The sequence below is a fragment of the Marmota monax genome, unplaced genomic scaffold (assembly GCF_021218885.2).
Source record: "Marmota monax isolate L192 unplaced genomic scaffold, Marmota_monax_Labrador192_F-V1.1 WCK01_AAM20220418_F8-fsc00072, whole genome shotgun sequence".
Lineage (NCBI taxonomy): Eukaryota > Metazoa > Chordata > Mammalia > Rodentia > Sciuridae > Marmota > Marmota monax.
The window spans coordinates 4238682-4265355 of NW_026692356.1; the positions used below are offsets into that span (position 1 = coordinate 4238682).

Consider the following 26674-nt stretch of genomic DNA (forward strand, 5'->3'; position numbering starts at 1 on the left):
AAGGAAAATTAAAAAAAAAAAAAAAAAGCATAGTATTTTTAAATTTTGAAAATTTTAACATTCTCTTCTAAAGAAACTTTAGTAAACATTTTAAATTGTATTTATAAATCTGATATGTCCAATTTGACTTAAATATCAGTTTTTACTTTGAAAACAAAATCTCCAATATTACAATAACTCATAAATCTAATTAACACCTCAGAATATGCCAAATCTTAAATCTCTTAAATATTTCTATACTGCTTATAAGTTTAAAATCAAAAGCACAAATCATGACTCATTTACATATCTTAAGTTGGCATGAAAAGGCTAACCATGGCCAAATTCTCTTAAATATTGACATGTAAAATAAGCAAGATATGAAATACAAGCCGATCCCTTACTTAATACAAAAAAATACAGAATTGATCATGTGTTTTATTCTCTTAAACTTGTCCATACTTAGTTCTAGATCTTTAGGAACTGAAAGATTTTAGTTTTTTCAGATAAATTTTGGGATACCTAGTGGAACTACAAACTGGGACATCATCTGAGTTCTTGGCAGTGACCCCACCTTCAGGCTGCCTCCCTTTCTATTTTCACAAGGTTGGTGCCCTTAGGCGGTTTTGTCTGGTGTCCCGTGCTCTAGATACTTAGATTCCAGTTGCACTCTGCCTCCTCCTTACTTTTCAAGGAAGACCACATCTTCCTACCTGGTGGGTTTGACTTTGCATTTCTTTTGTCTTTTACCTCTACCTTGTACTTTTAGAGGTCTTTGAATCTTAGGGACTAATATGTTCTTTTCATTTGTTTCTTATTTGTTAAGGCCATATTTCTTGCATTAATTGTCATTTATTTTAATTTATAGTAGTTTTCATTCTAATTTTGCCATCAGTTACTATCAATAACTTACAGAAGAGGAAATTTGGGCTTCCAGGTGAAGTATTTGCCCAAGGTCCTACATTTAGTAGGTGATAGGCATTTTAGTTGACTCCAAGGCCAATGCTTTACATGACAACAAAATGGCTACTACTCAGAGGTCACAATTTGATGAGGTAAAGGGTGGAGAGGCTGCTCATTCATAGTAATTTGCCTTTGAATATGCTTTTCCTCCAAGAATGTTCCTAACAATTCTTCAGTTGGTTTTCACCATTCTGCTAAGTTTTCACAAATGTAGCTTCAGCATCATTATTTTACTGAAGCCTTCCCAGCAAGCCCCTACCTCTCCAAACCCACAGAATTTGATCACCTGTTGAATTTGTTCCTGAACTGAACTCCTCTGCATGCTCCTGTCTTCACACTTCCAGTGCTTGGCCCCTTTGTGTTAGCGCATCTCTTGGATGGAGTGGGTTCCTTGCACAATTCTGCATTATTGGCATAAATGGAGTGCTTGGCATATAGCTGACACTCAAAGTTTGTTTGTTTGTTTTTTCCCTGAAATGAATGAAATTTTATTTTATTTTTTTCAGGTAGTAAAAGTCTGTCTACAAAGGGTTAGCCCAAAGCAGTTTTTTTGAAGTGATGAATCATTCTGTATCATTGGTACACACGTCAATTTTACTGTATGTTAAAATTTCTGAGTCTGGAGGTGTGGCCAGTGGTGGAGTACTTTCCCATCATGCAGCACTTTTTGAGGGTTTGAGCGAGTTTTCACTTTTTGTTTATGTAAACCAGTGTCCCACACTCTGCACTGTTTACATGTGCGTGAATTGAAACTCCAGGGAACACAAAATGTTACGTTGTTAAAATGAAATCATTTCACAGATTTGTTGAATTGTATGGTCTGAATAGGTTTACAATGAGAAATTTGTTAATAATTGTCTCCTTTGTTTCCCTTATCTTTTAAAAGCTAATCTGCTGAGAAGAAAGACCTACAAGCTTAACTACAATAAAGTCTTTTAAGTTATAGCTATAACTTAGAAGCAAACCGTACCTCATTTAATCACCTTGTTCAAGGCTATAGTAATGTTTGAACTGTGTGTTCTTCTGGCTTACAGGTACATTGAACAAATAAAATTTGTGATTCAGTTACATATATGAAATCCATAATTTTGTGAGGATATTTAAAAACTTAGTTGAGCTTAGTACTTGATCTGGAGAGGGATAGGGTAACAGAATAGTAGATGAATTGTCACAGCAATCACCTCCAGCCATTTCTTAATGAAAACTGCTGGCCAAAGTATATATATTTAGTTGTTGCATTTTAAAAGTAGAACGTTGCTCGCAGGGAATATACTCAGCACTTTACGTAATTATGTCTCCTTGGGTGCAAAAAGCTGCTAAATGCCTCCAAGGCAATTCACCTGCAGATCTTGTAGTTGATGTGGTGTCCACTGGGTGGTGACAGAGACCTAAGTAAGACCAAAGGTGGATCAGCCTGTAGGGATTTAAGAGGGGATTCTTTCCTTTATCTTTTTGGAGAATAACGTTAAAGTATTGTTCTGTTGGCTTCTTCTTTTCTTTTCTTTTCCTTTTTTTTTTTTAAGAGAAAAACAATGTTTGAATTGCCTTTATTCTAAAATGTATCAAGTTACATTTCATCTGGGTTTTGTTGTTGTTGTTGTTTTGTGTTGTTTTATTTGATTTGTAACAGATCTCTTCATTACTAGCACTGGCATAAAAATACCTGTCATCTAATATGACCAAACACTGGTGAAAAATACCATTAATATGATACTTTCACAAAAGCTTTCCCCTTAATTCGGGCAGTACTTCTTCAACTCCTGTGCTCAGAGGAGGAAGAAGGGCAACATGAAATTTTAGACACAAAGCTGAGTGAAAACATGAGTGAGCAACAGTATAATTATATCTATTGAAAAGCAGCCCAGGCTGAGGGCACAGTGATACCTGTGAATCTGCTCGAATCTTATTACTTATAGTTAGTTGCCTAGAGGTGAAAAGAGACATTTAAACCAACAAAGACCAAGTACAGCACTATTGGTGTGTATGTATATGTATGGTAGTTCAAGTAGGTTAACATAGCTCTAAAAGGAGATTGTACTAAAATGTTTAATGATTTATTTGAGTGAACTTATGTGCAGAAAAAAGTAGAGAATATCATTCATATGTGAAAATAATTCTGATGACAGAGGGGTTAGAATGAGAAAATCTGAATAAATATTAATAAGAGGAACTTGAAGGCAGAGGAAGCCAGGGTGTGACTAAGAGACTAGTTACTTGTTGGAGCGAGGGTGTTTTGGAATATTCCATTTGACCAAATGAACTTGAGAGAGATTGCTGTGACTGTCAGTCATCTTCGAAAAATTGCAGAACCAAACAAGTGTTTAAAGGATGGAGATGAGAAAAAATGTAGTTCTTTATTTTAAAATGAATAAAAGATCATGTAAATTCTAGATCAGTAAATATGATATGTAAAGGAAGAATCAATAAATGGATTAATTGAAAAATGGCTTTTTGAGCACTTAGCAACCAAATAAGGTAACCACTAACCATGGTTCCATGAAGAATTAACCTGATAAGCCTGATTAATCTGATTTCATTGTTTGTTGAGATAGTTCATTTAGTGAATCAGAAAAAAATGCTATTAGCCTAGTATATTTAGGTAAAAATAAAGTGTTTCACAAAGTTGTGATACTTTTAGGAATAAACTAAAGATACTGCTTGCACCAAAACTGTTGTACACCAAAACTGCAGGTTAATATCATTTTACCTATTGAAGCATATTCTGTGCTTTTAAACTTTATACTTCCTTATTATGTAAGCAATATGTGTTTGTAGTAGAAAAATTATATATTAAACAAAAATAATATTCAGTCTAAGAACACTATTTTTCAGGCTAACCACCACTAATATTTATTTCTTATAGTCATTTTTGTAGACATATATAGATTTGTGCCTATATTTTATTCATTATAAATGGGATTATACTGCTTTTATAACTTGCTTTTTTTGCTGATTAATGTTAAAAATATATTAGCATAGCAATAAGATTGCTGAATTTATTTTATATTCCATAGTTTATTTCACCACATATATTTCATGATTATTAATTTCAAAACTCAAGTATATGATTTTCCAGAAGCAGTGCAGTTTTGAATATCTTTATAGCAAACATTTTGCATGTGCCTTAATTATATTAAATTTCCAGAGGTGAAATGCTAGATCAAAAGCTTCAATACGTATTTTGGAGAATTTGTTTCTCCAAACCCACAATAGTGAGATACTAATTTCAGAAGTATTTTAATTTGCACTTCTCTGGTAACTCATATTTACCTACTCTCTTTTTTCCTGTTCACATTCTTTATTTAGTTTTCTATATGGGGTATCCTTCATTTTCTTACTAATTATTATGAGTTTGTTATATTTTAAGAAGTTAAGGTGCTCCACCTAACTTACTTAGTTCAGTATTTGTAATCAATCACTTAAATGAAAGAATTGAAGCACAGTGTTTAGATTTGTGGTTGGCATTACATGGGAAGGTATAATATTAAATTTCAGGGAGATCTCCCATTGATGAGTCAGAATTAAGATAAACTTGGCTAGTAATCAAGATGTACTTTGAATTTGTCTTAAAATAATATGCCTTGAGTAATAACAACAGTTGCTAAGTACCTGCTGTATTCCAAGTAATATGCTAGCCTTTTTTTTTTCATATAAACTCCAATTTTCACAGCATATCTACAAAACGATGTTACTATCTTCATTAATAAATAAGAAATCTGAGACTGGAACGGTTTCGTTATATAAATTCAAGATGGCAGAGCCAGGATTCAAAATCATGTCATTTGTCCTTGTTGGCCGTGCTGTTCACACTATGCCTTGGACATATACAACATTTGGGAAATAATGTTTGTGAAAAGGGTCAGCAAGGCAATGTGAGGACCAGAAAGCAAATCCGTTTTCCATTACAAAGCTGGATAAGGGAAGTAATCTAATCACACATTTTATTTTCTTTAGTTCAAATAGAGAATATTGCTTAAATGTCTGGCCACCACACTTTAAAAGGGTACCATTTTTGGATGTGGCCAGTGTTGGAATGCTTGTGTAGCATGTGCAAGGCCCTGGGTTTCATCCCCAGCACTGCAAGGAAAGGGCAATAGGATACCCTTTCATGTCCCTCATCATCAAGAAGTGGCCAAAGCTGAGTGTTTGTGGAAAACACTTTGGAAAGCCAACCTCAAGTTGACCATCCCAGCAATATGGAATCTGCAAAGTTTTGAAAACTCTAAATTCTTCTATGGATTTGTTATTGCCCCAGTCTAGCTTCCATGTTTGCTTCATTAAGTTGTCTTTTTGATGTGGTTATATAAAATAAATTTTAATTGGTATAGTTGGTTTTATTACATTTAAATTAAAATATTTATTAATGTTTCCTAACCATAACAGTAAATGATCATAAATAATAAAATATGTGACTTTTTGCTATCAGAAAAGGCAATCTATAATTTTTTTTAAATAGAAATAAATCAATTTTAAGAGTTAGAATATAGATCTAAGGATAGCTACTCTTTGAAACAGCTAATTTCGGATAAATTAAGTTTTCATGAATTGTGAATTGATGAAGACTGAAATATTGGAAGCAGACTGTGGGCATCTGCAGGCAGACCGAAGAGCACTGAGCCTCCACCCACAGTGTGGTTCCAGGGAGAACATGTGCAAGGCACAGTAGCTGCTCAGTTTGAGATCTGTTTTATTCTGCCTTTTTTTAAAAAATTCTACTATGGAGGGTTTTTAAAACATTTAACATTATGTGAACTAAAAATTGGTGGCTCTCTCTGTAGACTGCCAGAAGCCAGTGAATAGAGAAGAGGGACAGCTGAAAAGGCTCAGCATGAAAATCTTTGCAGCAAATCCAGTTTTGTCCCTGTGGCAGCACATTTTGTTGGTGTGAATTCGCCATTCTCTTGTGCCACAGCTTTCCTTTGCTTTTAAATATTTGTTTTCATTGGGTTCCTACTCACCAACCTGAAAGGGTGTTCTGATGATTGGCTGATACTGTTATCCTGATGGACTGTCAACCAGCCATTAAATTAGCCAATCATATTACTATATTCTGCTTAAAAAATTGTCAGAGGAGACTAAAGGAAAGTTCATAAATTCAGCTTTTCTGTTACATAGGTTGGTTTTGATTATTTGGTGGTGTTGGGAATTAAATCCAGGGCCTCACAATGCTAGGCAAGTGTACTGCCACTGAGCCACACCCTAACCCTCTATTATATAGGTTTTTATATCTTATTGATAATTTGTATTTGTTGGGATTATTTGCCAACAGGGAAGAAGGAATTAATATATTTATCTGGGATTAAATGGATAACTATTTGTAGAATGATAAAACTTTTTGGAGATTCTAGAGTAGTTTTATATTTATTGCTCACTAGCTTTTAACTGGGGGGGCAGAATAACTACCTGTGGCTATTTTTGATTTGGGCTGCATTTAAGTCGACTTTCTTAATTCCATGAATTTCATATGTTGACTAGGGAGAAGCCAAACTGGAAATGCTTTGATCATTTCACATAACACTTATAAAGCAAGGAAAACTTTTCTGTATAACAAACATTTTACAGTTTAGATTATCACTTGAAATAATTTTTCTACATATCATAAAATCATTTATTACAAAAAGACATAAGAGCCACATTGATATGCCAACTACTGCTGAATGGTATTTGTCACTGTCCTTAAACCACTCTATTCATTCCCTTACAGTTCACATCTAAAACACTGAGCAAGCGTGTAGACTCTACCTTAATAATGAATCCCAGAAACAACCTCTTCTCACTACTTTTCACCCCAGTTGTAGTGTAGGGGTAAAGAACAAAAATTCTGGAATCAACTCTGGGTTTGAACTCTGGATCTGCTGCTTACTAGCCTTGAGTTTTTCAGCAAGTTAATCCTTGCCTCAGGCATCTCGTCTATTAAAAATGAAGAAACAGTAGTGACCAATGTTCTCTGCCGTATGTACAGGTTTTGAGCAGTGGCTGATTCATAGTGAGTACTTCATGAGTATTAGCAGTTATTGTCACCATTATCATCCTTAGTTATTACCACAGCCGAAGTCTACTCTGCCATTTCATGTGACCTTTCTAATATAAACATCAGATCGTGTAACTCCCTGCTGAAAAGCCTCTAGCATTTTTCATTTAACTCCACACAAATTCCCAAGTCCTCACTCTAGTCAGTGTCCTTTGTGACTTGATACTGTGGGTCCTTGGCCTCATCCTCTGTCTTTCTCCCTCTAGACCTTTATTCAAAAGGCCTTGTTCTTGATGGTACTCTTTGCTGCCCTGTGCTGCCTGACCCTGATGGTTTTAATTGCTTTTTCCACTTTTTTCATAGCACTATGTACAAGTAGAGTATGAGCTCCAGAAGGACAGGGCCTAGGACAGTGCCTGGGACCTAATAGTTGCTGTATGCATTTGTTGAATGGATAAACAAATGAAACAGAATTTCATTGCCACTTCTGATGCTTTTGTGCTTTTAAATATATAAAACCAAGTGCTTATATAAATACTGTCAATATAAATTCAGTTAAAACCATCAAAAGTTTCTCTACAAGTTTATGAAAATGGCACAGTGAAAGGTAACAGTGAAGTGGGATAAGATTGGCTTTTCTGAGACTGCTTTCCTATGTATAAAACACAGGCAGGACCACGTCTTGTTGGGGCCGTAGGGCTCTGAGGATCTGCCTCATCAAAGGAAGAAGAAAATGGGCATAACTGGGAGCCTGATGATAAATTGACAAGGTTTATTAACACCAAGACTTGAGCCTCATAAAAACAAAGACATGGTCTGTGTGCTCACCACTAACAGGGCTGTTGCTCAGCACAGTGGCCATTGCAGAGTGTATTAGTAGCTATTGTTGGATATTTTTTATTTCAAGTGACAATATGTTATTTTGTGATAACAGGTGAAAAACAAGTTGAAATTTTAGCATATGGAGTCTGTTGTTTTTTCATGATGGTATTTATTGACTACCCATAATAGATCAGCTTAAAACACTTCATACTAAAATGGCCAGTTTATTCAACCTTTCTTCAATTCCTCATGAATTTTCTATTAATTACTTAAAATATAAAACAAAACGTATCTGATACAATTTTCTTTATTTAATTTTTTTTCTATTTTTGTACTTAAAGTAAGACCTTTTTAGAATTTTACTTCTGGTTAGAGAATACTTTTTATCAGGAAATTATCCTAAGGAAGGTATTCAAGATATAATAATAACAATAATGTTGAGACAAGTTTGACACTACAGTAGGTCATCAGTTGAATTTTAAATTTGACAGACCTGCTTGAAGTTGATAGGGAAAGTTTTTCTGTTGTTTTTTTTTGTTGTTGTTGTTGTTGTTGGTTTGTTTGTTTTTAAAGTATTTTTTTTTAGTTGTAATTGGACACAATACCTTTATTTTATTTATTTTTATGTGGTGCTGAGAATTGAACCCAGTGCCTTGCACGTGCTAGGCACAAGTGCTTTACCACTGAGCCACAACCCCAGCCTGGGAAATTTACTGAGATTTGGAAACCATTTTAGTTGAGATAGATTAAAGTAATGTAATATTAAGACACTGAATTACTGACTCTGCAGGATTGTGTCAGGAATGGAAATAGAACATCAGCTTTGCATTCCTGGAAAAAACATGTAACAATATGTCTGAACAAAATACAGGAATCGTGTTATACAATTGTGTGAATCTTGTCCACAAGGTTTCAGACTGTTCCTGCCTGTATATTGCCTAATAAGGTCTTGAGTTTTGGTATGTTTTAATATTGGTCTTTCCAGAAAAAGTACTTCTTGACAGTCATTAAAATTCCATGGTATAGTGCTGGGGATGTGGCTCAAGCGGTAGAGCGCTCGCCTGGCATGCGTGCGGCCTGGGTTCGATCCTCAGCACCACATACAAAGAAAGATGTGTCCGCCGAAAACTAAAATAAATAAATAAAGAAATATTTTTTTAAAAAATTCCATGGTATAAAAATATGTATATATAAAAAACATGCAATTATTAATAATGTGTACTTAAATCAGATACTATTTACTCAGATATTTATTTTACTTATGAATTTATCTTTCCCTTTAGGTAAAGAGGATGAATATCCAAAGAAACCTTTGGGGCATCTTCCACCTGAATGTCACTCCACTGGCATTAATCACCTGAGCAATGGACAAAGAAGTGTTGGCAGGCCCAGTCCCCATATAAGCAGCAGAAGAGAAAGTGGATCATCGCCTTCCAAAAAGCATGAGCACTCATCCCACCATCAGAGTAGAACTGGTACTCCAGAAAGAGTCAGGCAGCTCCGGCAGAAGTCCGTGGATGAGGATAGTAAAAATCTTAATGAGGCAGCTTTTCAAAGAAAACTTGCATCAGGTCCACAAGACAATTCTGAGCAGTATAACCATGCAGCTGCTAACCAAAATAGCAATGCTACTTCAAATATCAGAAAGGAATTTATGCCCAAATGGAATAAACCCTCAGATACTTCAGCTATTGAAAGGACTGCCAAATATGCCATTGAAGGTAGATCGGTGCACCCTACACTTGCAGTCACCATCCCAAATTCTACTGATCCTCGGATATCAAACACAAGGCAAAAGATGAAGGTTTTGGATGCTGATGATGGGAAGCGAGGCTCCAATGCATCCCAGTATGATAACGTACCTGGTGGTGAGAATGAAAATGGGACTTCTGCTGAAGAAGCACTAGAAAGGGCTTACTCTCATAGTCCAAGGAACATTGTTTACTCTAACAGTCCACGAAAGCATGTTGAGCCAGGTTCTAGTCCATCAAAAGTATCCAACAAGTTTACTTTTAAAGTACAGCCTCCAGGCTATACAAGACATCAATCCCAGGTAGAAGGGGAAGATCGAGGGACTGTGCACCCACCTTCCTACAGCAACCCCCCTATTTACCATGGAAATTCTCCAAGACACATCTTCACTGCTAACAGCAGCTTTGTACCTCCACAGATCAGCCCTGGGACTCAAATTCATCCTTCCCGAAGACCTTTCGGTTCTACTCTGTCAGTTGATATTTCTCCAGAGAAATCTTACAGCCGCCCAACACCTCTTGTTCTACCATCCAATCGAATAGAAGTCCTTCCTGTTGATATTGGTGCTGGGGGATACTCAGGCAATTCAGGGTCACCAAAGAATGGAAAATTCATCATTCCTCCAGTGGATTATTTGCCAGATAACAGAAAATGGTCAGAAATTAGTTATTCATACAGACCTGAGATGCATGGACAATCATGGACCCGAGATGCTAACCGTAGCCACTTAAGCAATTTACCAAAATATTCAGCCTTTCAACACGTACCTTTTCAGGACCATAATCTCCCAGCAGTTTCAGTAGATAGTCCAGTGCGGTATAAAACTTCACCAGCTGTAGAAGATGCCAGTTCAGCTGGGTATCAGTATGCAGGGCCTTCACCTCCAGCATATCACTACAGAAAGCGGGAGGGGCTTTCTGTTCAAGAATCAGTATTGCTGTGAGAATATATGTATACTTGGCAAAAGACGAGAATAGAAACCATATGAAACCTGCATTGCTATGTTTGTAATTGCCAAAGCAGTATTTTATACTCTTGGAAACAACTCGCAGAATTCTGATGTATATTAGTAATAATAATATGTAGAAGTTTTCATCCCACATGTAGATGCTGCTTAAGATGAGCATTTTAAATTGCATCATCACTGAACCTGTTAAAGAATTTAACCTGGAAACATAGCAATAGCATTTAGGGGTACACACACAATAATAATCCTTTACTCAGTTTCATTTATATCTTTCTCTAAAAACTGACATTTTATTCTTTTGGCCCATTCTGTTTTAGCTAATGTTAACAAACCACTGAGGAAACCCTAGAACAGATGTTTTTTAAGGCTACATATAATATGTCTTTTAATAGATATTATAGGCACCTATACATAACACATTTGAATACAGACCTGAAGAAAAAAAAAAACTTTTTTTAAAAACGACTTTTAATCTAGATCCATGGAATAATATTATATTTTTCTTTTTCTTGTCTTTTAGTCTAGTTCTACCCCCCCCCCCCACCCCCCATGTTTTTAACCTGGGACCTAAACTGACTAAAATTAGAGTTTTCCCTGACTTTGTTAATATAGTGTCTCACAGAATGCTCATTGTTATCCTTCAATGGCTGCCATTTTCTTTCAATCTGAAAATTAAAGACATGGGAGAGAAAGGCTGACCACATACTGGTGCTTAAAAGTTGGAGCAGGTAGGTAAGTTTATGGCCAAAGGCACAACTCTCCTTGTATCCATTCCCCCAGATGATTCTTAAGTGCTTTTTTGCACCTGGCTCTGCTCTTTCTTTTGGAATGCTCAGAGCATGCTGTTCCTTGCCAGATACCAGGAATGCTGCAGGAGAAGTTGCAACTTAGTGACCATGCAGCACTGGAGGAACAAGGTGAAAGGCCTTTGAAGTTCATTTGAAAGAAGTATTAATGGTCTGGTTACTTCTCAATTCTGCTTCTTAAATTCTTGCAGGGCCTCACCTTGAAGAGCCCAAGGCAGTTGTTTACATGATCATTTTCTGACATTTTCTTTAAAGAATGTAATCAATGGATATTGCTGCAGTTATCAGGCCATTATGTTATTCATATTAAAATTGTAAAAAAGATGATTCTAACTATTAATAGGCATCTCAGATCTTGATCTTTTTAAAAAATATAGTGTGACTTTCAAACTTTCAAAACTATTTTTTCTTTTTCTGTGAAAAAAATTCAGGTTCATGGTTTAAAACAATCAGTGATATCTTTAAAAATATTCTATTACACTACAATTACCGAAACACAAAATTTTGGGCACTCCAAGAAAATAGAACTTTGTTTTTAATTGGAGTATTTGTTTTCAACATTATTGTGCTCATATTAGAAAACAAAAAGTTAGAAAATCTAACATAGATGGCTCTTCCTGTTGCAAGTTGGGGCTTTAAGCTTTTGAGGTACAAAAGTGTGTCTTAAAATGCAAATAACATTTGTTTAGCTAGTGAATGTGACAATATTTTTATGTATATAATGAGTCTAATGTAATTTTAATCAACCTGGTAATGATGTTTTTAAATGGCAAAACAAATGCAGTGTATAAAAGCTGAACACTACACTGGAGCTCAAACTCCTGACAAAATAACAGGTTCTTGATTTAGATCATGTGGAAGCTGAGAAATAAATGTGTATAAAAATGTGCTGAGGATAGTAATTCAAATTTTTAAACTATGATTCTGTGACTTATAATGAACCAAGCTGTACAATTTAGTTTATGAGAGCACCCAAGCTGCTCATATATATATATATAATCAACAGTGGTAAATACTGTAGAGTTTATATATATATGCAAAAATATATATATGCGCACACACACACTATTTTCTTATGTCATCTATGACATTTTTTATCTGTATACTTTTTTGATGTGATTGTTTTTAACATGCTAAAAGTAATAAGTATTTTTTGTTTTGTGTCTTCTATGTGCATTTTTTTAATATGGCAAAAGTGCTGCATTCCTGATGCTTCTAAGGCTACTTTTCTAATTGAGAGATGTTGCCCAGTGTTCACCACATTAATTGTGTATGTTACAATTCTGTGTTTTATGTTTTATTAATTTCCAGTAAGACTGTATTTAGAATGACATCATCTTTCCCTTATTTAATGACATTACAATATTATTTCTAGTCTTCCCTCTTACCAAATGTAGCTATGTTCATTTTTTAAGCAGAATTTAATTTGAAATTATTTTGCCACTATACAGTTTTACTCTTTCAAATTTATTTTTTAATAAAAGTTAATGAAATGATGATAAAAGATGAAAAAATATTGGCAAAGAGGGTCAAAATTGGTTTTTGTCTGTAATAGTATGCACATGGTGTATTTTGCCGTTGATTATTCTCTTTATGACAGTTGTGCCCAAAATAATAAGAATTTTGGTATTGTTTTTATTTTTATTTATTATTTATGTGTGTATTATATTTAGTTTGAGAAGTTAAAGAAACTATATTCAGGACCTCAAAGGGTTTTAAAAATTGAATTCCTTTTTTTTTAATAGAATTATTTAAAAATGGAAAGCTTCTTAATGCAGATATTGAAAATTTTTGAAAGCATGCAAAGAGTTTCCTTCAGTCCAAAGGACATTTTTGGAAAAAAAGATGTAATTATTTAACATTCCATTTTAATTTTGAGGAGATTCTAACACTAAATTGTGTCTACTCAGTGTAACTTTAAGGTAGACTTGCATAGTTGTAATGGCTTCAAATTTCTTGGATCCTTTTATAATGTAAGCACAAAAACTGTACCTAGTCAGTAGTTTGTTGAGATCTGTTTTCCTTTCACTTTCATGATGAGAGAAAAACATGCCATGTCTACAAATACAGATTTATTCATAGAGGACCTCCAGCTTCCTCATCTGAAATCAGATTATTATTCTGAGTTACCTTTTAGAAACACGCTTTTATTTTAGTATGCATTTGATGGTGTGACGCATCTTAATATTATTAATTAATGATTATGGTTTGAGGATTTGGGTTTTTTTGTTTGTTTGTTTTGCTTTAAATTGTCCTTTAGTAGATTTTAAATGTCTGTAAATAAGGATAGTAATGCTTATTGGCCAAATAGAAGGGGTCAAACTTTACTTATTGGTTGGTTGGTTGGTTGGTTGGTTTTTGCCACTGATCCACATTCCCACATTCCCAGGGCTTTTCTTTTTTCTTTTGAGACAGGGTCTTGCTAAGTTGCTGAGGCTGGCCTCGAATTTGTGATCCTCAATCCTCAGCCCCAAGTCACTGGGATTATAGATGTGCGCCCCTGCACCCAGCCAAACTTTACTTTTAAGATGACCCAAGTTTTTGAGAATAGGAGAAAGGAATCTCTGTAACATCTATTGATACATTTTAGTTTCAAAAGAACTTTTACTTATCCATAAATCTAACTGCCATCATCTTATAGATGAGGCAACTGAGAAAGGAATAATTTCAGATTTCTAAACAGTGGATTTTGACACTTGCTTCTCTTTAGAATTATCTGGTAAACTTTAAAATTTCTTTTCTGCTGGGATCCCATCCCAGACCACTAAAATCACACTATCTGGATGGAATCCAGGCATCTGATAATACTTTTTCCCCCCTAAAACTTTAAAGTTTAATCATTAAGCTCTCTTTAAAAATCTCTCCAAAGATTCTCACTGTGAGCTCAAAAATTAGTAACAGATTAACAGTTTGACTTTAGAAATTCTGACATCAGGAAAGTTAGGAAAAACTCCACCGGAAAGATTAAGATTGCCAGCCATCTTTGTAAATTCTGATGAACTGGTTATAGTGTGGATCACTTCATACGAAAGGCAGTATGACCTTGTAACACTCTCATTTGCTATTTCTAACAGTCCTTCAAAACAGAGAGAGCTTTTTAAGATTTCCATTTTCCTAAACAACCTCTGGCTCCCCCTTTCCTTAAATGACATGTTTTTAAAAGCTCAGCTATTTGGAAGCCTGAGCGCTGAGAAAACACTGACTAGTTAGCCCTTCATTGGAGCAGTCAACATTTTATTGAGCATCTTCAAAAGTACCAGGGAACTGTGCTGTGTTCACTCTTCAAGATTTGAGACAGGTTTGTAATATTTGTGTCTTGATTCAGTGTGGAGATGTCCACAGGCTTTGTGTGGACACAAAAGGCCAAGAATGACCCCTGCTCAAAAAGCTTAGGAAGCCCTTGTGAGGGAGTTGCCTCAGAGCCTGAAAGGATTAGGATAGTAGACGGGAGGCAGTGAGAAAGGGGAAATGCTGCAGAGGGATGAAGGCAAGAGGAGCTGCATGAGCTGCAGGGTATGTGTGTGAGGTTTTGCCCCTTGGATGTGTTTGTGGGGTGAAGTGGCAAAGGATGGAGAAGTCCCACAAAGAGACCAGATGTGGAGGCCCTCGTATGCTACTGAACCTGATCCTGGCGGGGTTTGCCATGCTTGTGTTTCCATTTCCTCTGGTCCTTGAGGCTGTGGAGGCTGGGCAGATGTGAGGGAATGAGTCTGGAGCTAGTTAGGAAGACAGGAGGAGTCCTTTATCTCCATGTGCTACAGAGCTTAAGGCCAGGGAAGAAGCTGCGAAGAAACAGTGATTAATTTGAAAACTGATTACTAAATGAAATTGGCAAGACTTGACAATGGAATGAAAGCAATACTAATAATCCTAGTAAGAAAAATAGTATTGAATGCATATTATGTATCTGACGATGTGCTAAGCATTTAATGTGTATCAGTTTGTTTAATTCTCAAAATAACTATGTTGTGTGTACTACTATAATTCCCAGTTCACAGATGAGAAAACTAAGCACAAAGTTTAGGTAACTTTCCCCTAGTGACACAGCTGGTAAGAATAGAGCCAGGACTTGAATCCCCAGCCTGTTTCCCTCCCTACCCCTGAACTGATTTAAGGAGGCATAACTTGCCTATCATAAAATTCACCCATTTCACTTTTAGAAGATTTTTTAGTAATTGTATCATTATCACAACTAATTTTAGAAAATTGTCATCACCTCAAAAAGATCTATTGTGCCTATTTTCAATTCAGGCCTGTTCTCATGCTCAGTGCTCAGGCAACTACTGATCACTTTCAGTCCTGATTTGCCTTTTCTGGATACTGTCTTGAAGTGGAATCAGACAATAGGGGTATTTTGCCTCTGGTTTCTTTTACTTAGCAATGTCTTTGAGGTTCATTCTTGTATCATGTATCAATAATTTGCTTTTTATTGCTGCATAGTATTCCATTGTGTAGCACTGTCACCTTGTGCTTATTCATTAGTTGATAGACATTTGGATTATTTTCACATGTTGCTGTGACCATTTGTGTACACATTTTTATATGGACATATGTTTTAACTTTTTTTGAGAAACTTCCAGACTGTTTTCCAAAGCAGTTGTGCCATCTTGCATTTCTACCCACAATGGAGGAGGGTTCTGATTTCTTGTCAACACTTGTGATTATCTGAGTTTTTAATTATAGCCATCCTAGTGAATGTGAAGTGATATCTCATGGCTTTGATGTGCATTTCTCTGATAGCTAATGATGTTAAGCATCTTTTTATGTGCTTTTGGGCCAATTGTATATCTTCCCGGTAAAATGTCTGTTTAAATATTTTGCTTTCTTTTTAATTGAATTTTCTTATTATTGAATAATAAGAGTTCTTAATATATTTCTGGATATAAGTTCTTAATAGATGTGATTTGCAAATATTTTCTCCCAGCCTGTGATTTGTCTTCCATTTCTTACTAATGTCTTTAGAAATGAATGTGTTTTTAATTTTAAAGAAATCACGTTTATTAGTTTCCTTGTATGAATTGTGCTCTTAGTGCTGTATATCTCTGCTTACCTTAAGGCCATAAAGATTTTTCTCCTGATGTATTCTGGAAGTTTCACAGTTTGGACTCTTAAATTTAGGCTTCTAAGCCATTTTGAATTAGTTTTTTTTTAGTGCAGGGTAAGAGATTAATTCCAGGGGATGGCCAGTGATCTCAGCACATACGTTAAAAAGAAAGACTGAGCCTTGCCCCATTGCACCTCTGTTAGAAGTTAATTGAACATATATGTAAGAATTTTTAAGCTCTGAATCACGAAGTGTACATACATGCTCCCCTTTTGTGTGTTTTCATGTGTGCAGGGATGGAGAAGTTAGCTGTTCTTACTAGGCTATTCTGAGTCCTTTGTATTTCTGTATAAATTTGAAGATCTGCTTATCAGTTTCTGCAGAAAAAGCTGCTGAAGTTTTGGTAGGGATTATTTTGTATCTATATATAAATTTAGAAAGATGGTCATCTTAACAATATTGAGTCTTCCAATATATAATCATAGATTCTGTCTCTCCATTTATTTTGAGCTTTTAAAATTTCTCTCACAGGGTTTTGTGAGTTCAGTATACGTCTTGCACAACTTCTGCTAAAACAGTTCCCATTCTCTCGTGAATGGCTTTGCTCTGAAACAGCATGCTCTGCTGTTAGGAGAGAGGAAGATTGGTTTTTGTAGTTCACGGGTTGAGTGAAAATGGGGGAAGGGTGGCCACCATCTGGTGAAAACAGTTGAGGAGAAAGAGCGGTTTAGGTTTAGTGCAAAAGCTACTTCTGTTCTGACGTATAGAATTTGTAAATTGGAGATTGACGGATGGCGTTGTCTGACAGGCAGTTGGCTATTCTAGAGAGAGATTTGGGACTCACCAGCATGAAGGAAGTAGAGTCAGGAGAGTATTCACACTGGAAGAAGGCCAGCAGGCAAAGGGTGGGGAGAGCCTAGGATGTTGACCCAAACTGCACTATGACTATTAAGTTACCAAGCAGGGATAATACTGCGTAGCAGGGTTATCGTTGAAAAAGCTGCGGTGTTCCTGTGCATTTGTTCATTTGGCAGAGCAGGGTGCAGGTCATCAGATCTTCACAGTAGGCTGTGTTTGCCACTCCAGCTGTGTGACCTCTGGTGGGTCCCTTACCGGGTCTTACTTTCCTCAGCTATAATGCATAGTCATTTAAGAGGTGCCACAGGAGAGGGGACAGTCATGGACTGATTCACAACATAGTGATGGACTGATTCCATAACATAAAGTTATTAGAGTCAGACTGACTTGGGTTTGGACTTTCCACTTGTGGCCGATCACTATTCTACATCCTGTTGAAATCAAGTGATAAGATGTGTCCTTGTCCCTATGGAGCCTACATTCTGACCCACTTCCTCATCTATAGAATGAAGGGTGTAGTTTTTATTTCATAGTTACAAGGATTGAGTTAATTTGTATAAAGTGCTTGGCATAGTGTCACCACACACCAAAAATCTGTGATATTATCTCAATCTCATGCCACCATGGTGCTAGGTTTTAGTGACTGAGGAGGAATCTGATCTTGTTTTCATTCATGGGGCTGAGAGTCCCCTAAGGAGCACAGGGATAAAAGCAGTAAACTAAGATATCATCGTGAAAAGGAAAGCGTAGTTGGCATGATTTGAAAAGATGGTGCTGTGGCTGGAGGAGCGAGTTCTTCAGTAAGGAGGAAATGATGGGCAGTGTAAGATGCAGCAGAAAGGCCAGTGATGTGGGACTGACACCTAGGAATATTTGCCATCATGGCGTCATTCTTAGAGCCACAGTCAGATTGCAGTGGTTGCAGGCACAGAAGCTCTGGATGAGGTGAGATGGACAGTCACCCAAGAGTAGCTGGAGTGAAGGATGAGTAAGTTAGGACAGGGAGAAAGGGTGTGTTTTTATGGAAAACAGAATGCTAATTAGAAACCAATTTGACTTCAGAATTCTTAAGTACCTCTACAAGTCATCCTTTGGTTTTATTCCAGTTTGTGACTTCATGTGTTCCTAAATATTAAAACACCAATTATTGAACTTTCTGTAATTCAGACTTGCCTTTATTTGGAGGGAAATCGGCATAATCTGAATATGAAGCAGGCAGCATGAAGAAACCCCTAGTTACTACCTGTGAGCATTGTTCACTTTGTAGAGCAGTTATTTAAATGTTGCTGCCACAAATAGTACATGAAGAGGAGATGTGACTTAGGAATAGCACATATGCAAAGATGAAAAAGTTTAACTTTGTCTTAAGCTAAATATGAGTCAGCAGTGAACTGCAGCTCCCAGGAAAGCCAAGTCCATCTTGAATGAGTTAATAGGCTCTGCCAGAAACTCATGGTGTTCATCTGGGCCTGTCACTGAGCTCCTCTGAGACTCGGCTTCCTGATGTGCACACTCTGGAGGTAGGGGTAGGAATTTGAACAGGGTTCTGCTCCCAAGTCTGAGAGGTGGGTGTGCACACCCTAGACCTGTTTGTCTCCTCTTGCTGGGGACATATGGTGGCTTCAAGTGCTAGGAAAACCATAAGGAGGAGAGGTCAGGCATGTGTCAGAGAGCAAACAGTTGGGCTGGGAAGCCAGACATCAGCCTTGTGGTTACCCACGTGCTGTGGCAAAGACCCAGAAGGAGGGTCACCCAGGGCCACAAATGCCTTTAGTAATAATTATCTCAAGCCTGAAGATGACTCTCATGAGAAAAGACCTGGTTTGAAGTGGTCTTGTGGGTGATGTCAGCATCGTAATGGGCAGAGGAAACTGCCTGGTAGCCATGAGAGATGAGGCCGTGCTCTTGTACAGTCTGGGAGCAAAGGAAATAATTACCTCAGTTCTGGAAGTTGCAAACATGACGACAGTTCTAAGCAGTGAGCCAGGTCTGCACACATGGATGATGCCATTAAGCAGAGTTATCTTCGTAAAGAAGCAACGAAGGTGCCCCTGTGCAGTTGTCAGTTTAGTAGAGTGGACTGGGGGCCATCAAAGCTACTGGGTTTGCCACTCATTAGCATGACTTTGGGCAAGTCACACTCTCTTGGTGGGCCTCGCTTTCCTTGTCTCAAGGAGTGGTCTGGAGAGTTAGACAGGATAGTGGACAGTATCACAGTGGACCTCAGTCAAGGTTGAGAGTCAGAGTCACTTGGAGAGCTTCCAAAAGTGCTGCCCAGGCCTGTCCCAGACCAATTAAATCAGAATCTCCTGGAGTAGGGCCCAGGAATTAGGTTTGTCTTTGTTTTTTTAAGTTAAACATTGATGTAGCCCAACATTTCATGGTTCAGTAATCTAATCCTGAGAACCTAAATTGTTCTTGTAATCCAATTGTATAGGAATATGCTGCAAGAAATTGGCACCTCAGGCTTGAAACCCTTGATGAAAAACAGGGAATGACCTCCCTCTCTTACCAAGCAAAGTATCTTGGCCTGAAGAGAAAGAAAAGAGATGTGCCTCCCACCTCTCTCTACATACATTTATTTCTTAATTCTTCTAGGTTCCATATTTTCTTTCTGTTACATCAGGGAACCACCTAAAATCGTCCCAAGAGATTTTTACTAAAGAGTTTTTTAGTGCTATAATGGAAAGAACACAGGCTTGAAAACAAAGTTGGTGGTGAGTCCCAGCTTTTCCACCAACCTTGCTGGACCCAGTCACATGAATAAAATGAGGATGCAAGGCCTTCCTGGCCAGGTTGCTGACAATGCCTGGAACCTAGGAGCTCAGCGAGGCTTCAGTGAGGAGGCAGGTGTTGATGTAGAGAAAGGGTCCTGCCATTCATGTTCAAAGAGCTTTCACTGGGCATGGTCGCACTTGCCTGTAATCCCAGCAACTCAGGAGACTGAGGGAGGATTGAAGTTCAAAGCCAGCCTCATCAACTTAGGCACTAAGCAACTTAGCCAAACTCTGTCTCAAAAAATAAAAGGGGTTGGGGCTGTGTCTCTGGTTAAGCACCCCTGGGTTCAATCCCTGGTTAAAAATAAAAAGGAGCTTTCTTCCCCTTTATGCTTGTAAAAATCCCCAAAAGGAATACATTCCAATGAAAATGTATAGATAAAGAAGCACAGAGTTATTCAATATGTTACCTCCCCATTAATTAGAGAAACAGAAATCAACAATGATTGGCAAAGGGAATTAACAAAAAGAATGTTGATCATGCCCCACCAGGGAGAATTGCACTCCAAAATGTATTACTGTACCAGTATCAGAATTTATATATTATCTTTGTTCTAGAAATACTACTTCTATGAAACAGAAATACAAACATAAACGTACACGTAAAAGTATGTTTATCACATCATTCTTTGTAATGAGAAAAAGTGCCCATCAAGAAATGATAGGTTAAATAGTATATCCATATGAAAAATACTGTTCACCCTTTAAAAATATGTAGGTAGTTTTTTATGTACTGATGGCAAAAAAGCTGTCTATGATTTATTTATTGCTAAGTGAAAAAAGCTACAAGACAGTGTCCCTATAATTCTTAGTTGGCTTTCCTGCTTCTGGCTTTGCCTTAGGCCATCCTTGAAGCATTACAGTGTCAGAGGTCATGAGTGGGCTGGAGATGGGATTTGCTAATCATGAGCTTGAGAGCCATGGGCCATTAGGAGTGTGGTGAGAAGTTCTGTTTGCACAGACTCTGAAGAGAATATGAGAACCGCTGGCCAGGCACCTGGGACATGAGTATGAGCCACACTGAAACAAGACAGGTGAGCAGCGGCCAAGGCCCTAACAAGGGGACTGGATGTGTCCCAAGTAGCTGGGAAGAGGATGAAGTGAAGCAGAGCATGTTCTCCCCACCTGGGTCACGGGAGTGTTGCCAGAGCTTTGTGAAATCTGATCCTCAAGGAAGGGGCTGTTCCCTCCCCTGAGCAGTCTTGTCCTTTCCTTTACTGGGAGAGGGAGCACAATTAGAGAGGCACTAGGGACAGCCTTAAAAGCAGGTGGCCAGAGGCCCTGGGGTTCCTGGAAGCCCAGGAGCACAAATAGAAGCCAAATTCTGAGTGCCCCTGGGCTGGCATGGCCTAAGGATGAAGGGGCGCTTCACTAAATTTACCACTGAAGCTGAAGGTCAAAGTGATGCCCAGTGACTGAAAGTTTGAAAAGCAATAATGATAATAATTTTTAAATGCATGTGACTCAGAGATATGAAGACCTCACAATATGGAGACAGCCTCAGATCAGATGCCTCTTAGTCTCTTCATGCCGAATAAATCGATGTTGGGCTTACAAGGCTTCTGTTTAAAAGCATGTCTGGGAAACCATTCTTTTCATCACTGGCTGACCTTGATCAGAAATAACAGGAAGGTATTTATTGATTCCAGAAAGGAGGTGGAGGAGATTTTAAACCTGGATTGTCCCGTCTTGTAAAAAAAAAAAAAAAAAATCACTGGACAGCCTATTTTGGATTTCATGGATCAGCAAAACGTTGCTCTATGATTTGGGCACAGAGTTGTCGATTGGAACTTTGTCAAATATGTATATAAAAAGAAAAATAATATTGTAACATATCAAAAAGAAAACAAGAGCATAAACTCAAAACGCAGACCATCCTTTAAGTTGAGTAGAGTTAGCTATTTAAAAAATACTGTATTGATTTTTTTTTAAGCCTTCTTTGCAGATGGGAAAGAACCATATGGGTCAGCACCAGGCCCCACACAGCATTAGAACCCTCAGTACCATATGATGTGATTGGAACATGTGGTTTATAGAAAATTAAATTTTATAGCCAAACCAGATGCTAAGCTGCTGCCTGGAATCAATAGACTATCAGAAGTCCTGGAGAGACTAGTAAGCATACCATAACTATTAATTTATGGGTAGGTTTTTGGAAATAACTTCAGAGAAGGAATTGATGCTTGAAAGAGCTTTTTTAACGCCAGATGGGGTGTATGAGTTTAATCAGAGTCCTGAAAAGGGGATTGTACAATGTATTTTTTTTTAATTCACCATAATCTATGGATGAAGTCTGAGATAAACCTGGAGAAGTGAAGGAAATCAGAACGTAACCAAAGTGATACAAGAAATGATGATCGATGCAAAGACAACTAGAAGCTCTTCTGTGGCTAAGTGTGTTGATGGGCAGCAGGGACAACAGACCTGCCCAGGGTCTAGTCGCTGGGCAACTGCATGTGAAAGCAAAGGCCAGAGGGAACCTGGCCTAACCCAGGGAGTATCCCACAGCTGCCAGTTTGAGATTGGCATTTTACAGATGAAGAAACAAGCCCAGGATAGTCAAGTGACTACATTTCCCAACTCCTGCTTCGTCTCAAAAAAGGGACATTATACAACATGCTCCCTACCCACAGGTGACAACTCAGCAGTGTGAGAACCAAAGGATAGGAAGCAAGGTCAGTTTAAAACCGAGCCACCAACCCAGTCAAAATATGGTGGTTTAGTCCTGTTAACAGGAGTGAAAGTAGCTCAATAGAACTGTAAGTCTTAACAGCATTGCTGTGTAGATTGGTCCATGTAATGTGGTCCCTAAGTCACTCTCTCATTTGTTCAGCAGTGTTATTGGCCATCTACTATGTGCCAGTAAGTGTCCATTAGGATAAAATTTAGTTTTGTTCACTATATTCCTAATTAAAAACCAAAATAATCCTAATTGAAGCCTTTAGTAATACTTGCTTAGATTATTATGATAATACAAATAAGAATTGAAGAATTCATTTTAGCTGAAAGTTAGACTAGATTCTATTCACCTAATCTAAAACCTTAATATGCATACAAATCACTTGAGCATCTTGCTCAAATGCAGATTCTGATTTCGTAGATCTGCCATTTGCTCTGAGATCCTATATGTCTTATACCCCAGTTAGGTTGGTGCTGTTAGTTTAAGGGACCACAATGAGTAACAAAGATCAAGGTCAGGGGTCCCTGAAAAGAAATCAGGAAGAAGTTCAAGTTTCTGAGTACCTCCCCCCGCCACACACACACACACACAGGAGCCAGAGGCAGCTGCACAAAGGCTCACGGAGCACAGTAGTTTCCTGGGCTGAGATGATGGAGATGAATGGGATGGCCGTTTGTCTTCTTCCTCCAGGTCTCCACAGACTTTATTTATTTCACAGATTTAGGACCTTTGAAGGCTCTGGCCTAGCTGTCAGAGATGATGCTTCTCCTTTTCAGGAGGCAAATGGGGAGCTCTTGAGGGAACAGGACAAATGATGCTTTGGGGGTTTCCTGAGGCAGCTTCCAACAAGTAGAAGAAGTGAGCATGACATTTTCTCCTTAGCACATCATTTCCTTCCTGCTTTACATGCAGTTAGGCCAAACTAGGTGAGCAACAGCTCTTGGGGGGACCACACCCGCCCCTTGCTTACTTCTGTGTGCTGTCTCTACGGGAAAAAGAGATAATGAAATTTAGCTTAACCAAGCTGTGGGTTGGAAGTTATAACCTACCTAATTCCTTAATTAAGCTATCAATTAAGGCTGTGTCTATGCCACCTGCTATGCCTGGGCCTTGTGCCATGTGGAAGTGCCAGCTCTGATAAGCCTGTCCCCATAGAACCCAGGGCTCAGTCAATCTACAGTTATGGCTCTCCTACCTTCCCCATGACTTTCTCTTAAGGGGTTTTTAAACGATCCACTTGGAGACAAGTGTCCCCACTCATTTTCCATGCACAGAGAATTACAGAATGTCCAAGACAACCAGCAGATTTAGCTGGGCCTTTTGAGGGTTATACCTTCCCCAAGGAGACCATTTGTGTTGGCCATCTGCACAGGGGCCAGCAACCTTTCTTGCTGTCAAGGCCCCCAGTTCAACCCCATGGAACAGCCTTAGGTAGAGAGCTCAAAGGGAAAGGAAAAAAAAATGGTGCAGAAGACAGAAGTATGAAAAGAAAGATCCGTTGCAAATTTCTCTCTCTAATCAAGGTGAGTGTTCAGTAGCATTTAATGTTGAATGAATACATGAGGGAAAACAAAGAAATGCAGGAAGGAAAAAGTGATGAACCTGGATGTCCCCCCAAATACCTTAGTTGCTTAAGGTTCTTGTTCTAAGTATGCTGACACATCTGCAGCGTTTGCCCCTGAGATGGGGAAGAGCAGCTCATTCTGAGGGATTGTAGCCAGCTCCTCAGCTGCAGAGAGGCCTCCTTCAGGGCATAGAGACTCCAATATCATACAAAGACGGCTTTCCTGGGATCTTCAGCTCTACATGCACCTAATCTGTCAGGCTGTTGGTAGACCCAGGACCTATGCATTACCCTGCTGTGAGCAAGTGGGGGCAGTGAATTATGTAGGAGATGTGTCATTGGTTATGCCAAAGAGCCTCCTAAAGAAGTGGCATTCCAGAGGGAAGACTGGACCTCCAACCTTGCTCTGCTCTTCACCCTGGGCAATGTCTATCTCAAGAGTTAAAATGCATCCCCATTTTCCAATGAGGATGATGCCAAAGGTCACTGAAAGTTGAACCACTGACCAACAGTGGCTCTGCTGTACACTGGCTAAATGAAAAATGAGGGGAAGCCATCCTTCCCTGCCGAGGAAGTACCAAAAGTCTATGTTTTAGTCGGAAGGTAAGCAAGCATCATACATGATCAGCTTGGATGTTTTTCTAGGTTATCGGAAGGAAAGAATGAGCGCCCTGCATTTCCTTCTTGCTTCCCTTTCTTTCTCCCTTCAGTGAGCACGCACTGAGCATTTGCTTTGTGTCAGGCAGTTTCTCAGCACTGGAGCACAGTAGTGTGGGAACGGGAAAGCCCCAGGCTCTCCAGTGCACCATCCCAGGCAGGAAGCACACAAGGCAGAGCCCTTGGGGACTGTCAGAATCAGAGGGCTGCAGAATAACCAAAGCCTGGGGGAGGGAAGGAAGGAGCTGGGTGAACTCTCCTGGAAGACCACCCTGTGAAGTCTCCTTGGGGAATAGCCTGGAAGGAGCTGAGCAGCAAGCCCTGTAGATACTCAGAGAAGACTCTCTAGGGCAGAAGGAAGGAAAATGCACCCATTCTGAGGCAGGAGGGCAACACCAGCCAGGCTGAGCCAAGACTGCAAGGGGCCGGAAGTGGGCAGGGGCAGGTGGGACACAGGAGCCAAACTCCAGCATCTGGGGTCAGTTACATGCATGACCACTGCCAGTGTACCATGGCCCTGGCACATGCAGACCTCTTATTGTACCCACCTCCCTGTGAGTGGCACTTGGGGTACCTGGTACAGAAACTGTACCAGGATCATGAATTTGCTAGAACTTGGCTTTAATGTAAGAGAAATGGGAGGCTTTTGAGCAAAGCAACAGAGTGATTTCTCTCACAATCCCCCTGCTACTGGATGAAAAGACGTGGGGGTGAGGAGGTCAGTGGCAGCAGGAGAGGCATCTGGGGTTCTTGGCTGTTAACAGAGGAGCATCAGTGGTGGCTCAGACAGGCCCCTAGCAGTGAAGGGGCAAAGAACTGAAATCTGAATATATTTTGAAGACAGAATTAAAACATGTTGTCCTTGGATGGAGTGGAGTGAGAGAAGAGGCAGGAATGACTCGGGATTTTTGTTTTTTGCAGGTCTACTCTGTCAAATAATCTGAAGGGTGTTAACCACAGAAAATCTAAGTCTTTTTTTTTAAGTACGTTTTTCTAGCACAACTTGTAGCCAGTTGCCCGTGTGACTGCTGAAACAGTGCGCTGTGCCCTGGCACACGCAGACATCTTATTGTACCCACCTCCCATGAGTGGCACTTGGGGTACCTGGTGCAGAAATTGTTCTATAGATATTGTTCCATCAGAAGGGAGTCGGGAGGCTCTAAGCAGTATTCAAAAGCCTCCTGTGAAGGAAACCAGTTACCTGGGATGTTTGCTGATTAGGTAAACCCATTCTGGGGCCTAGCTTGAGTGAACCAGGGAAGGACAGCAGGGTTGCTCTAGTTGGTGCCCTGAAGCTCCCTCGTGCAACTTGGAGTCTTCTTTCAATGGATTTAAGTTTCTCTTGTCTTTCCATAAATGCCATCTTAGCCCTAGGTGCCAGGCAGGTGCCAAAACGCAGAGCACTAACAGCTGGAGATCTTAGTCACTGCCACTCAACTCTGGGAACCTGAATCCCACCAGAAGCAGCGCCCTGCACTGTACAGGGTGGTCTGCTTAGGGTCCAGGCGTCACCATTTGGCAGCAGATCCCGGCTGATAAAGCCCAGCTAACCCTGGGGGATTTTCCGCTTTGCGGCCAGCATTACTGACCTCCTTCTGACAGTCTGGGCAGATCCCATGAGCCCAGACCTCAGGCGACCATTTTTTAGCACTTGACTGGTAGAATGTAGATTAGAGAATATTTCAAGTGTTATGTAAAAATAAATGAAGTCTGGGGTTTAGCTCAGTGGTAGAGCTTACCTGATACACTTGAGGCCCCAGATTCTGTCGATAGCCCTATGAAATACAGTAAAAAGAAAAAAAAAAGAGAAGTGACAAAGAATCAGATAAATTTG

At 38.8% G+C, this 26674-nt stretch overlaps 1 protein-coding gene across 9 annotated transcripts in view; it reads left to right on the plus strand.

Annotated features, from left to right (window-relative positions):
* Usp6nl (USP6 N-terminal like) overlaps positions 1–18314 on the plus strand; it is a 156608-nt gene extending 138294 nt beyond the window's left edge. For all 9 annotated transcript variants that reach the window (XM_058578626.1, XM_058578627.1, XM_046442336.2 and 6 more), the window contains one exon: positions 9019–18314. In XM_058578626.1, the coding sequence (XP_058434609.1) occupies positions 9019–10430 (1412 nt within the window). In that variant the 3' untranslated portion in view covers positions 10431–18314. The remainder of the gene's footprint in view (positions 1–9018) is intronic.
* The last annotated feature ends 8360 nt before the right edge of the window (positions 18315–26674 follow it).